This window comes from Carex rostrata, chromosome 33 (assembly GCF_964058835.1).
Source record: "Carex rostrata chromosome 33, lpCarRost1.2, whole genome shotgun sequence".
NCBI lineage: Eukaryota > Viridiplantae > Streptophyta > Magnoliopsida > Poales > Cyperaceae > Carex > Carex rostrata.
The window spans coordinates 14,327-29,788 of record NC_135950.1 but is presented as its reverse complement, the minus strand read 5'-3'; the positions used below and the strand labels follow the sequence as shown (position 1 = coordinate 29,788).

General features: G+C 36.9%; 1 protein-coding gene across 1 annotated transcript; it reads left to right on the top strand.

Moving 5' to 3' along the window:
- The first annotated feature begins 12,881 nt into the window (after positions 1–12,881).
- On the top strand, positions 12,882–14,928 carry LOC144548562 (uncharacterized). The gene is made up of 2 exons (XM_078297268.1): positions 12,882–13,121; positions 14,704–14,928. The coding sequence occupies exons 1-2, from the start codon at positions 12,897–12,899 to the stop codon at positions 14,893–14,895; spliced, it is 417 nt and encodes a 138-aa protein (XP_078153394.1). The 5' UTR covers positions 12,882–12,896; the 3' UTR covers positions 14,896–14,928.
- The last annotated feature ends 534 nt before the right edge of the window (positions 14,929–15,462 follow it).

The following is a 15,462-nucleotide window of genomic DNA, read 5'->3' as shown; positions in this document are numbered from 1 at the left end:
GTTCCTAGAACATGTATCTATGTGATTAAAATGACATCTCGTGTCAGGTGGTTTGTAAAACTTAACCATCTTTTAATCCACATACTAACCTTATCGCGGTAATTAGTGTTCCTGCTAATTACCTTGGTCAGTGACTTTTTAAGAGTATATATCATCTATATTATGGAGTTTCACAATTTCAGTCATGAACTCGAAATGATCCATAAATTCAATAATACTCAAGGCAACAAAATGATATTAATCATCCAATTCATGAACAAAGCTTTATGATAAATTATCGTATTATTGACTTCTAGATTATTACACTAACAATCTCCCACTTAAGCTAGGAGCCAATCATCATAGGCCCTACTTATATACAAAACTCTATATTCTCTAAGATCTCGTAGATCCTGAGAAAATCTCACAGCCAATCTTCTATGTGTTCCAGACTCATAGAAGCATTAAGCATCTCGTGCTTGGCTTGAGGAAGAGATTTTGTGAGTGGATCAACTGTGTTGCTGACTGTGTCAACTCTACATATCTTTACATCACCTTTATATTAATTATATCTTTTATAATTAAATTATAAACATCTTATTATGTTTACGATCTCTCGTATTAGGTGATAATGTTGTAGACAAGAAACATATCCTTAGTTCTCCTTAAGAACTTAAGGATATTCTTTACATCATTCCAGTGCCTTATGCCTGGATTAGCCTGATATTTACTCGTCACACTCAAAGCGTACGAAACATCAGGGCGAGTGCACAACATGGCGTTTATGATAGAGCCAATAGCCGAAGCGTATGGTACTCTACTCATAGTGCTTTGCTCATCAGTTGTCGAAGGACACTGAGTCTTGCTAAGCAGTGCACCATGATTCATTGGCAGGAATCCTCTCTTAGAATCCTGCATGCTGAACCGATTCAGCACTTTGTCAATGTACGTGCTTTGACTTAATCCTATAAGTCTCTTTGATCTACCTCGGTAGATCTTTATGCCTAGTATATAGACATCCTCGCCCAAGTCCTTCATCGAGAAAACTTTTCTTTAATGAAGACTTGGCTAATTGCAATAGAGGAATATCGTTTCCTATTAAGAGTATGTCATCTACATATAAGATTAAGAAAGGCGATGGTACTCCCACTAGTTTTTCTGTACACGTAAGATTCTTCTTCACATCTGACGAAGTCAAGCTTTTTGACTTCTTCGCCAAATCGAAGATTCTAACTTCGTGATGCATGCTTCAATCCATAAATGGATTCAAGAAGCTTGCATACCTTCTCAGCATTCTCTGGATCTTCAAAACCCGTAGGCTGTGTCATGTACACATCCTCTTCTTAAATTTCCATTTAAGAAGGCGGTTTTGGCATCCATTTGCCATATTTCATAATCATGAAATGCGGCAATTGCTAGGAGTATCCGAATTGACTTAAACATAGCCACGGGTGAAAAAGTTTCATCAATTCCCAGAATTTGTTTGAAACCTTTTCGCTACTAGCCGTGCTTTGTAAATAGTCATATTGTCATCCATGTGTGTTTTTCTTTTGAAAACCCACTTGTTAGCTATGGGTTTCACCCCATCAAGTGGTACAACTAGGTTCCAGACCGTGTTGTCATACATGGACTATATTTCGGATCTCATGGCCTCCAGCCATTTATCAGAGTCAGGCCTATCCATTGCTTCCGCATAGGTTAGAGGATCTTCAGTGTCAAAAACTGAGACCTCGTGCAGTCCCAAGTACCTCTCGGGTGCATGGACTGTTCTCATTGACCTACGTAGCACTTGTTCTTCAGGCTGTCGAACTTGATCCACAACTGTCTGCGGATCCAGTTCTACTTCAACTTGCATCGAAGTACTTGAGCTCGGGACTAGAACCTCATCCACAACTACTTGTGGACTTGGTACTTCCAGATGCTCATCAGCCCAAAAATCGAGAGGTGGGTTAATCTGATCTAGTTCAGATATTGTATTGTGTGATGTATCTTGAATTTCTTCAAGTATTACATTACTCCCACTACTTCCTTTTGCAAGAAACTCGTTCTCCAAAAGTATACCATGACGAGCAACAACTAATTTGTTCTCGGACTGGTAATAGAAGTAATATCCTTTCGTTTCCTTAGGATACCCTACGAAAAGCACTTGTCAGATTTGGGATCAAGTTTGTCAGACGTCTAGCATTTGACAAATACTTCGCAACCCCATTTTTAAGATAAGACATATTTGGGATTTCCCAAACCATAACTCGTATGGAGTCTTTTCAACTGACTTGGATGGAACCATATTTATCGTTAGTGCGGCAGTATCTAGTGCGTGTCCCCAAAATGATTTTGGAAGGGTGGCGTCACTCATCATGGAACGAATCATGTCCAACATGGTTTGTTTCATTTTCTTGGCAACACCGTAACATTGCGGTGTTCCTAGAGGTGTGAGTTGTGAGACTATCTCACATTCCTTTAAGTACGTTTTGAAAATCATAACTCAAGTATTCGCCTCCACGGTCCTACCGTAATGCCTTAATACTTTTGTTCAGTTGATTTTCTACTTTAGTCTTAAATTCCTTGAACTTGTCAAGGATTCAGACTTATGTCTCATGTAAGTCAATACTTTCATGAAACGTTTTGAGTCTTTTGTTATTGATGTTAAACACGGGGTTTTCCATTTCTAACATATAAAGATCATTTAACAAGTAAGATGATCCATAATATTTCTCATTTTTATAAATAGAACATCTATTGTCCTTTATAACAAACGAGAAACCATTCATCTCTAAACACGAGATTGATATGATATTTCTAGAAATGGTAGGAACAAAATAGACATTTTCTAGTTCCAGAATAAACCCGCTAGGCAAGTACAATTCTATCCTACCGACTGTAACGGCTGCAACTTGTTCTCTGTTTCCAACTCGGAGTTGTACTTCCTTATTGCGTAACTTCCTCTTAGTGCGTGCATATTCGTGCAAATATGAGCACATGATCCGGTATCCAGTACCCAATCATTAAGAGAGGTCGCAACATTAATTTCATTAACATAAATACTTGAGACTGAGACTTTTGAGACATTCTCAAACTTCATATCTCCAAGATACTCCGGGCAGTTTCTCTTCCAGTGACCTTTGCTATTGCTAAAATAGTAGTCAGAGTTAGCAGAAACATTTATCTTGGGAGAGTTCATTCCCGGAACCAACTTCCCTTTGCCTTTGTACTTAATAGCTGTTTTTCCCTTTTGCTTTCTTGATCTTCCTCCCACCTTCTTGGACCATGAGGACATGAGAGCTATTCTCGATGTCTTTATCAGTGATCCTCAGCATCCCTTGGGGCTCCTGCAAGCTCTTATCCAACTCTTGCTTATGGGAGTTCACAATGAACTCCGAATAGCTGGGAGGAAATGAGTTCAGGATAACTTCCGTGGCCAACTCGTGGCTCAACGGACAGTTAAGCTTCTCCAGTTTCTCATCATCGCTTGTCATACGAACCGTGTGAGTACTGACAGAGCTGCTCTCTACTATTTCAGCAGGGACCGGTGTATTTAAGATATATTCTTTTTTCTCACGTATGTCTACCTTTCGAATAGAGAGCGTAAAGAGAAAGACGTTTCTTTAGCCATATTTCTACAACGTTTAAAATAAAGATTTTAGCTTTGTTCATGTAATGTTTTATTCCAATAATAAAACTCCCACTGCAAATTTGTTCTATTCCCGTTTGCAGTAGGGCCAAGATCCATATTTTCACCAATAACCAAGGCAATGTATGCATATCATGGCTATCAGTTATCTTAGGTAAGCAAACTTGCTAATCACATCTCTTTGTGATTCATGGTTTCGTTAAAACATCACGTGTATTTAACGAAGACTTTGCCCCGAGCCCAAATCTGTTTTGGAAATCATCGGTAAGTAACCTCACTCTATTTGGTTTGATATGTCGGACATAACCCTCGACCACCAAAGGTAAAAGGCGATGTCTACTGAGTAGTTTACCCATCAACCAATGAACAATGGTTTGAGGAGGATAGAGTGGGAAGGGCATACTACTTAGTATTTAATGGGTTGGTGTTTATGCTTAACAGTGCCAGCAATCTCCAAAGGGGTATGTGAGAAAGAACGACTAATGTGATTCTATTCGTATCTTTATAGCGACTTCTTTCATATGCTTCATTAAGCAATTATGGAAAGGAAGTCTTGAATACTGAATGTGATCTCCATTTCTTTTCTTATCTTATGTCAGAAAGAACGATTAATGTGATTCTATTCGTATCTTTATAGCGACCTCTTTCATATGCTTCATTAAGTAGTCGTGGAAAGGAAGTCTAAAGTATCGAATGTGATACCCATTACTTTCTTTTCTTAGCATATGTAAGAATGACTAAATGTGATTCTATTCGTATCTTTATAACGACCTCTTTCATATGCTTCATTAAGCAGTCGTGGAAAGGAAGTCTTGAATACGAAATGTGATCTCCATTAGTTTATGTTCTTATCAGTACCTCTTTGATACGCTTAGCTTTGTTAAGCAATCAGTTCTTGTAACTGACTTTAGCTACCGTCTATCTTGTAGAGGTAGTTTATATGGTTTCTTATAAAAACGGTAAATCTAATCTATACGTTTTTATATGATAGCAGTAAATCTGATTTACCTATATATGTGACCGAGTCACGTATATTTCTTTCAGTTTGTAATGTTGACCTTGGTTAGCATTACAGACACGTGAAAGTTGCTTGTTAGAAAAATACCGATTGTGATCCAATTCCTATCTTCCTCAAAGACCTCTTTCATATGCTTCAGTAAGCAGTCGTAGAAAGGAAGTCATACATAAAGAATAGTGAATATGATCTCATTTACATTTTCTTAAAAGACCTCTTTCATATGCTTCAGCAAGCAGTCGTGGAAAGGAAGTCAGAAAGAAACAATGTCAAATGTGATCCCACATTCATATTTTTCTTCAAATAAAGTTTTCTTTCACGGTTCCTTAGAAAGACGGTAAATCTAATTTTACCCATTTTTCATTTTAAAGCAGTAAATCTAATTTACTATAAGCTGTAAATCTAATTTACTTATATACAGGACCAAGTCGGGTATATAATCTATCAGTTACCAATTCTTTATTTTGCAGCTATGCTCAGTTCTTATTTATACCATTTAAAGCACATAAACAATTTATATGTTTTAAAATCAGATATTCTTTTCGGTCCATAAAGCAATTTGGTAATGTGACAAAGTTCCTTTTGGGCCAGCCATTAGGACACGTGAAAGGGGCTCCCAGGAAAGATTGGGGTCACGATGACCGCTTAGACTCAATCTTTCCTAGACAGAACCATCTCTTTCTTGTGTGGAAATGACAGCTCTTACTCAGGTACTTTATTGCTTTATCACATTCTTCGATGAACTTTACTTATCCGAAGGTTTTCGAAAAGGCAAAAGAGTTACACTAAATTTTGCCATTTCAAAAGCGTTAAAGCAATTTGGTAACGTGACAAAGTCCCATTTGGGCCAGCTATCAGGACACGTAAAAGAGGGTTAGACGAAAAGCCAAGACTTTTGTTGTCATTAACCTTGTCTTTTACGGGTGGAGATTAACAGCTCTTACTCAGGTATTTTATTGCTTCATCACATTCTTAGATGAACTTTAACGCAATCAAAAGTTTTGAAAAACGAAAACATAAAGAAAGCATAAAATCCTATTTTATCTTTCTCGGTCGGAAAACCGATCCAAGAAATGTAAAAGTTTACATTTCATAAGAAAGCATAAAGAAAGCTTAAATCTAATTTAACTTTCTTAGTCGGTAGAACCGATCCAAGAAAATCTCATTTCTAATCGGTTTTGGACTTAAGCTGCAAATGTAAGAATTAAACAGATATGCGGTATATGCACCTAATTTGCATAAGTTATAACTTTTAGAAAATCAATCAGCGGGAGAGCCTTGAGCTCTGATACCACTGTTGGGGTTTCGCGGTGCTAACCAAAACCCCTTTTAGGCTTAAGGTGCGGAATGACCGTAGAACAAAAATTTCTACGGCCAACTTAAGCTCAGGATTAAACGGGGTATGTCAGGAAACTTTCCAAGGCGGTCCACCTTCAGTATTCCTTTGGCATCAAAACCCAATTTAATCCTTTTACAGATCTACTCCATGATTGATTTCTAAAACTTTAATCTACTTACAAATTAAATAGATTAACATAACATATTTATACCTTGTTTCCAAATCACAGTTGGAATGCAGACCGAGCGAGTAGAGCCTCACCAGGGAAGGAATCGACTCGGAGTATCACACGTGTGATACCTCTATCGGTTATCCACCAGGACTAACCAGAGAGCGGTTTGTTTCTTCTGCCAGAAATACCGTAAACCGCGGAATTCTGCAAAAACACTATTCACAAGGAAAAAGATGAAAACCCGTAAACACAAATTTTCGGTTGCTCAGTTTCATCAATATGCAAAACTGACATACCGCTAAATTCGATAAAACACTATTCATCGATCCCGTAAATATACTCCACAACAACCCGCAAGATTATACGTCAAGTACGTATAACTTTCTTTTCTCAACCGAAACACTATTTGGGAGAGAAACCGAGAAAGAGAGAAAATACCGATCCGTTTCGACACGAAACCGGTACGAATGAATTAGTTAATTTCTCTCTACCCCTCCACCCCTATTTATAGTGTTTAGGGTCGGTTGCAAAAGACCAAAATGCCCTCCAAGTTCGGCCTATTTATAAGGTATGCCATTGACACCTCATCCTTTTATATGTGAAATGACCAAAATACCCCTTCCACACCCTTCCACACTCTTCTCCATGTTTCTACACATGCAAGGTGGCATAGGTGTGAAATGACCATTTTGCCCTTGTGGATAGGATTGATGACATGTCATCTGGATAGGATCAATGACATGTCATGCGGATAAGGACGAATCTGAAAAGACCCGAATGCCCTCGGCCCGAACACAAATAATATTCGTATAATTATTCTGAACAATTATATATATATTTTTCTTGCGGTTTGTTGTTTCGGTAATTTATACAACGTGTCCTGCACATTTATAAATTAACCGGTTAACTTTTATACAACGTGTCACACACGTTTATAAATTAACCAATGTTTTTGCTTGTTATTTTTACATAACATTTATAATTTAATTATAACACGTATAATTAATTATAACCATCTTACTATTGATCATAACCAATTTATAATCAATCACAATAAGATTCTCCGATTAACTCCTATATGGTGTGACCCAATAGGATCTGTGTTATGTTGGTAAATAGAGTTAAAACTGTTTTAACTTCTATAATCATGGGTGGCATCTGGCAACACATCATGACCATCCAATTACACAGATGATGCTGTACTGTACAATATCACGATCCAGTAAACAATTTACTTGTGTCTGTTCTTCTGTCTCATAGCTATCAGATCAGTTTCAAGGTAGATGTGTGTCATCCTTGCTAACTGAATCTTTTCTTGATCTTGAGCAGATTATCAAATATAATTACTCTTGTAATTATACCGCTAGCAGATAATCTAACTCTACCAAGGGGCCCAGTGATGCTATAGCTCGTATAGAGATACGAGGGACAAATAGTATTCTTGGTAAACTATCACTTCCTCAGCTAAGCTATACATATGGAAAAGCTACCGTTATGACTGCTTTTTACAGACAGCGGTGGATAACAATCACACATACATATTTTTCAGTGGGAACGATAAATACCTCATACTGTAGAACGTGACACTGAATGAAAACATAAATGACACGAACACAATTCTATTTAATGTTTCATTCGGGGTCTGTCAAATACCATGTTCCTAGAACATGTATCTATGTGATTAAAATGACATCTCGTGTCAGGTGGTTTGTAAAACTTAACCATCTTTTAATCCACATACTAACCTTATCGCGGTAATTAGTGTTCCTGCTAATTACCTTGGTCAGTGACTTTTTAAGAGTATATATATCATCTATATTATGGAGTTTCACAATTTCAGTCATGAACTCGAAATGATCCATAAATTCAATAATACTCAAGGCAACAAAATGATATTAATCATCCAATTCATGAACAAAGCTTTATGATAAATTATCGTATTATTGACTTCTAGATTATTACACTAACAGATACACTATGAGGGTGCTCTAAAACACCTTCAATTGGAGTGTTCTATTAGGGTTCCAAATGCCCTGTTGGCATGGCATTTAGAGACACTATGAGGGTGCTCTAAAACACATTCAATTGTGCGTGTGTGTGGGTGTGTTTGTGTGCGGGTGTGTGCATGTGTGGGTGTGTGTGTGTGCCTCTATGCGTGTGTGTGGGTGTGCGTGTATGTGTGTGGGTCGGTGTGTGTGTGTGCGTGGGTGTGCGTGTGTGTCTGTGCACGTGTGCGTGTGTGTTTGCGCGTATGTGTGTGTGTGTGTGTCTCCGGTGTGTGCGTGCGTGTGTGCGTGTGTGTGTGCGTGTGTGTGCGTGCCTGTGTGTGTGTGTGTCCGGTGTGTGCGTGTGTGTGCGTGTGTGTGGGTATGGGTGTGGGTGTGTGCGTGTGTGTGGGTGTGCGATTGTGTGGGTGTGTGTGTGTGTGCGTGTGTGTGCGTGCCTGTGTGTGTGTGTGTGTGTGTCCGGTGTGTGCGTGTGTGTGCGTGTGTGTGGGTATGGGTGTGGGTGTGTGCGTGTGTGTGTGGGTGTGCGATTGTGTGTGTGTGTGTGTGCGTGTGTGTTTGTGTGTGTGTGTGTGCGGGTGTGCGTGTGTGTGTCCGTGTGCGTTTGTGTGTGTGTGTGTGTGCGCGTGTGTGTGTGTGTGCGTGTGCGTGCGTGTGTGGGCATGGGTGTGAGTGTGTGTGCGTGTGTGTGTCGGTGTCTGTGCGTGTGTGTGTCGGTGTGCGTGTGTGTGCGTGTGTGCGTGTGCGGGTGTGTGAGTGTTTTTATGTGTGTGTGGGTGTGTTAGTGTGTTTGCGGGTGTGTTTGCGGGTGTGTGTGTGTGTGTGTCCGGTGTGTGCGTGTGTGTGCGTGTGTGTGGGTATGGGTGTGGGTGTGTGCGTGTGTGTGTGGGTGTGCGATTGTGTGTGTGTGTGTGCGTGTGTGTTTGTGTGTGTGTGTGTGCGGGTGTGCGTGTGTGTGTCCGTGTGCGTTTGTGTGTGTGTGTGTATGCGCGTGTGTGTGTGTGTGCGTGTGCGTGCGTGTGTGGGTGTGCGTGTGTGTGTGTGTGTGTGTGTGTGTGTGTGTGCGTGTGCGGGTGTGTGAGTGTGTTTGCGTGTGTTGGGTGTGTTAGTGTGTGTGCGAGTGTGTGCGAGTGTGTGCGGGTGTGTGCGTGTGTGTGCATGTGTGTGTGGGTGTGCGTGCGTGTGGGCGCATTTGTGTGCGTGTGGGTGAGTGTGTGCGTGTGTGTGTGTGCGTGCGTGTGGGCGCGCGATCCTAATGATTGAACTATAAGTGTGCTCGAAACACCTTTAATTAGAGTGTTATATTAGGGTTTCAAATGTCCTATTATCTTTCCAAAAAGACACACACTACTAGAGTGCTCCATACACCTTCAATTCGAGTTTTTTATTATTGTTGTAAATGTCATATTATCTTGGCATATACAGACACTATGAGGGTGCTCTAAAACACCTTCAATTGGAGTGTTTTATTAGGGTTCCAAATGCCCTGTTGGCATGCCATTTAGGGACACAACTAGATTGCTCCAAACACCTTCATTTGAGTGTTTTATTAGGTTTGTAAATGCCCTTCTATCTTACCATATAGAGAGACTACTAGAGTGCTCTAAACACCTTTAATTGGATTTTAGTATTAGGGTTGTAAATGCCCTATTATCTTGCCATATAAACACGCTACAAGGGCGCTCCAAACACCTTGAATGGAGTGTTTTATTAGGGTTGTAAATGCCCTAATATCTTGCCTTTAGGAGACTCTACTAAAGTGCTCCAAACACATTCAATTAGAGTGTTTTATTAGGATTGTAAATGTCCTATAATCTTGCCATAGAGAGACACTACTAAAGTGATTTAAACACCTTCAAGTAGAGTGTTGTATTCGGGTTCTAAGTGCCCTATTATCATGCCATATAGAGACACTACTAGAGTGCTTCAAACACTTTCAATTAAAGTGTTTTATTAGGGTTGGAAATGCCCTGTTATCTTGACTTCTGGAGACACTACAAGAGTGCTCAAAACCCCTTCAATTGGAGTGTTGTATTAGGGTTGTAAAAGCGCTATTATCTTGCCATACTACTAGAGTGCTCCAAACACCTTAAATTAGAGTGTTATATTAGGGTTTCAAATGTCCTATTATCTTTACAAAAAAACACACTACTAAATTGGTTTCAAATGTCCATTATTCTCTAACTTTATTTCTATTAAAGTCTCAAAATCCATTTAATTAAGATTCAACCCATCAGGGCCCATCTGCTGATAGCAAAATGAAAGAATCTGGTATGACTGACCTTAGGCAAATCTGACTCGACTCTGATCTATTTGTTTTCTTAGGTTTTGTTAGAAATTAGGAATTTGTTTGACTAAGCTTAATTGGATGAAGCTTAATTAGGGATTTGTTCGACCTTTTTTCCATACAACATCATACTCTATCATTGCTGAGTTTTGTCGAATTTGAAATACATCATTATTTTATTTTTATGTATGACTTTTATTTAGGAAGCTGATAGTAAAGAGAATAAAGGTACTCTTCAAATAAAAACTTAACCAGATTTGCAGAGAACTTAGGAAAGCACTTTATGAACCATAAATCTTTTGCGAAAGTGATTTAATTTTGCCCATGATAACTTATTCGATGCTATATAGTTATCATGGGCAAAATGTATAAAGTTTTTTCTTTGCAAAGTTAACAACATGCTATTTTACAGATTTTATCACGAGTAACTTGTTGCACCAGATTTTATATCTACTGGTGCATAAATTTGAATTTAGTTGCATAAACTTTACTTGTTTGCAACTTAGTTAATAACTTAGTGATTTAATTTACGCATGGGTAAAAAGGAAACTAAACTTCTTTATGTCTTATTTTGATTTTATGCTAATTTTTATCATTTTGTAATACTCTTATGTCACGGTGATGAAGGCTATGACACGGAGCAAGAGTATGACATGCAAGAAATTTAGGAAGCACTTGGTGCCTAAACATCAACGATCAATCCAATGAAAATTGTTATTAATTGATAATTTTTTTGTGTAATGTGCTGCATTTAAGTATTGAACAAAAATATTTTTTGTGTAATGGTTATTAATTGATACAAAAAAATATTTTCAATTTAAAATGAGAGATCAAATTTGCTTTTAAATTTGAAAAATATTAAGTAGGATGTGAACAAATTAATATAATGCTATAATATTTATTGTAGTGATTTACAAGAATTTATTCAATTTGAAGGGAAATATCAAATATATACAGAAAATGCACTGTCCAGGAATTTAATATTTGTTGCATGGGTAGTCTCATGCAACAAATAGTTCTCAAATAATCATCAAAATTTGTTGCATGGGTTATCCATGCAAATGTTTAGTTTAAATTCTAGAGACTTGTTGCATGGATATAAAATGAGTTGTTGCATGAACATTCATTAAAATATACTTTCTAGTCTTTCTGGCGGATTACGGGTCGTCAAATATTTGTTGCATGGGTAAATCAAAGACAGTTGCATGGATAACCATCAAACTTGTTGCATGAGTAACTGTTGCATGGGACTACCCATGCAACAAGTTTAACTGTGTCAGAAATGTCAATATTTGTTGCATGGACACTACTTAACCATGCAACAAGTATTTTTACCCATGCAACAAACCGAGATTCTAGTAGTGATTTCCTCCATTTGTTTCTCCATTTGGCTTGAATCTTTTGTGCTCATGCAAATCGTGCGGTTTTGTGCTCCAATTCGGCAATAATTAACAACTTGCGCAGTATCTTTTGTCTTGACTAACACTAACTAAAATTAAATGAAATGATAAATAAAATGCAATAAAACATGGTAATTAGGACCAGTTTCGGACTTAATCATATGTCAAATAATACGTCAAGTTATGTTTCATCACCTTGTTTAGTAATTTCCTAATAAAATAAGTAATTGGTGTAATATTTGATTAAAAAATATGTGAATGCAGCTGTATACAGATAGCAAAAGCATTTGGCGCATCAGAAGTGATAGCTGTTGATGTACTAGACGATAAACTAACCAATGCTAAATTACTTGGTGCAACACACACTGTAAATGCTAAATTACTTAATCATATGTCAAATAAAGGTTTGTTTTGCACAAGTTTCCACTTAATTTCTATTTTTTTTTAATTTACTTGGAAATTTCCAATGCTTGGTCAATATTGAGAAGTTACTGGTAGCCTCTTTTTTTATTTATTTAATTATATGAATACTGGTATCGTGACACCTGTAATCCATCTTTTTTGTTTTGTTTAGTTTCTGTGTTTGTATTTTTCCATAAAAACTATTGAAGTGACCCACCATTCAGCATTTTTTGTTTTGCATGCAAAAAAATAAATAAACCTTCCTACTTATCCTTACTAAAAAGGCATGATTTATTTGCAAAACATAAGTCCATTACATGAACACGGAAATAATCAAACAAAATATGTTGTCTCTATTGCATTTTTTGAAAGGCTACTTTCCATTGTGTTGTGGCTTATCAATAATAATTGTTTATTTCAATTTCTTTTTGTCAAATAAGTGACTGGGGTTAGGTTTCAGAGATTCGGAGACAGACCACTATTCACGAATCAGTCTAATCTAATCCTGCGCAAATGGTCACTTTTGCAATTTAGTACTACAAAATTGGCATTGTTTGAAATGCCACTATTCAGCAAATGCTGGTATATAGGGGGCATTTTTGCGAAAGCCCTGCAACAATGGGAGTGAACCTAACATTCTCCCATAAATTTCCATCTCAATATAGATGAATATGAATAATATAACCAGGAATGTGGAACTTCATTTTAATAATGAGCAGGAAATAACACATGGGAGAGGTGTTGATGTGGCGGTGGAGGCATTGGGAAAGGCACTTACATTCGCACAGTGTACACAAAGCGTCAGAGATGGGGGCAAAGCAGTCATGATTGGCCTCGCCGCAACAAATGTCGTTGGTGAGATTGATATCACACGCCTCGTTCGTAGACAGGTATCATATATCCTGTACATCAAAGCTATTATCATATAAGAAAATATATTGTAGATAAAAAATGTGTAATAATGCAAAAAAATACAATACATAAATAAATTATGAGGAGGGTTCAAATGCCTCCATGTTTTTGTGCCTCCATCTCTCTCCATCATTTTCAAAGTTCAAACAGTCGATCCGAACCGTTCAACCTAACCTCCATACTAAAATATGTTTGGAGACCAAATTTTATATTTTTAGGAATTTTTTTACTATTTTCTTAGATAGGTACAAAATCAGTAAATCTGAACCATCTAAAAACAATATTTTTTTATCTATCTAAAAAAATAGTAAAAAAATTCCTAAAAATATAAAATTTGGTCTCCAAACATATTTTGGTATGGAGGTTAGGTTGAGCGGTTCGGATCGACTATTTGAACTTTGAAAATAATGGAGAGAGATGGAGGCATGATGGAGGCACAAAAACATGGAGGCATTTGAACCCTCCTCATAAATTATATAGGTATATTAAATTAAATGAACTATGCTCTACTTGCTTCATCTGATTACCTATTTTAGGGCCATGCATATGAAATCCTAAGCATATTATTTATTACCCTGTGTATCAACTGGCAACATAGATAATAGCTACAAAAATATAGATGATATGATGTATGCCCTAACAAAACATGAAAATTACTCCTGCACCCTTTTCACAATTTTTTTATGAAGAGTAGGGTCAAAATTCCCCATTGTTTTCATGCCCCAATCTGCTTCACATCCTCATTTCCGTTTTCAAAGTCCAAACAATCGATCCGAACCGCTCAACATGATCTCCATAATAAAATGTGCTTGGAGACCAAATTTTATAATTTTTAGAAATTTTGTACTATTTTTTTGTAAGGTCCAGAATCTTCTGAAAAAGATTGATTTTGTACCTATATAAAAATCTAGTAAAAAAATGCCAAAAAAAATATAAAATTTGGTCTCCTAGCACATTGGGAATCAAGAAGAAATTCACTTTGGGCTGGCAATTTAGCACGTCTTTACTTTTGGCCGACCTTAGCGGCCTCTAGTTAAATGATTTCAACTCTCATAGATAGATGTACTTTTCTTTTACTATCTATATATGATATAAGTGGAGAGGCAAGCAATGCTCAGTGATCAATTGGTAATATGGAGATCATGTTGAGCGGTTCGGATCTAATGTTTGGACTATGAAAACGGAGGTTAAGGAGGTGAGGCATGATTTACTTTTCTTTTACTATCTATATATGATATAAGTGGAGAGGCAAGCAATGCTCAGTGATCAATTGGTAATATGGAGATCATGTTGAGCGGTTCGGATCTAATGTTTGGACTATGAAAACGGAGGTTAAGGAGGTGAGGCATGATTGGGGCACACAAAACCCTTCTCTTTTATGAATGTCTAAATTACCCATTCTTCACAATGTTTTTTCTAAAGAAAATGTTCTGGACATCCATGGTTGGAACTAGGCAAGAAAGGCATTTTTAGCCCATAATATTTTGCACACTTGAACATTTTTTTAAAATTAAAATTGTATTTTTTAACTACATTGACCTATTTATGAATTAAAAATAGGTGAAGATAATTGGTTCGTATGGTGCAAGAGCAAGACAAGATCTTCCCCAAATCGTGAAGCTCGCCGAATCTGGGATTTTTAACCTAAAAGACACCATTTCTAGAAAATGCAAAATTGAAGAGGCAAATAGTGCCTATGATGACCTTGACAAGGGAAAGATTGTCGGCCGAGCAGTTGTTGAAATCAATTAAAAAGGAACTTGTTTTCTTTGTCTGGTAATTGTCATGTTTTGGAACCAAGGTTCTAAATAGCGATTATAGCGGCATAGCGGGGAGACAAAAAAAAAAAGCTATTGCGAATAGCGTAGCTATAGCGGAAGTTATCACACATAGCGATTTTTCCTTTTCAAACTTTATATTATATATTTCTACTAATTATCAACATAATCAATATTAGAGAATTAATGTAACAACTAAATGACAACTAATCTAAGTTTATACTTTTTATCAATTACGCAAATAAGAAGGAAACAAATCTAAAAAGTAACATTATTTAATAGTTTATACTTCATGATATTACATATTATAATAGACAAAGAGCAATTAATTTTATAAGGTAAATGAAGTCAATATACATATTTAAATATTTTATAATTATAATAATAATCAAAATCAGCTTTCAATTGAAATAAACGATAATAATTTTACAAATGAATACTATAAAAAGAGTAATCAAAATGAAGAATTAGTATTTTAATATTTCTCGATATAGAATGATAAAATAAATCACAAATAAAAATAGAAGCATATAGTTTGGTT

Bases quoted from the DNA above. Each gene is read 5' to 3' on its own strand.
- LOC144548562 (XM_078297268.1), top strand. From the start codon at position 12,897: ATGAATATGAATAATATAACCAGGAATGTGGAACTTCATTTTAATAAT. The intron at 13,122-14,703 runs GTATCATATATC...AATTAAAAATAG, and splicing joins CACGCCTCGTTCGTAGACAG to GTGAAGATAATTGGTTCGTA.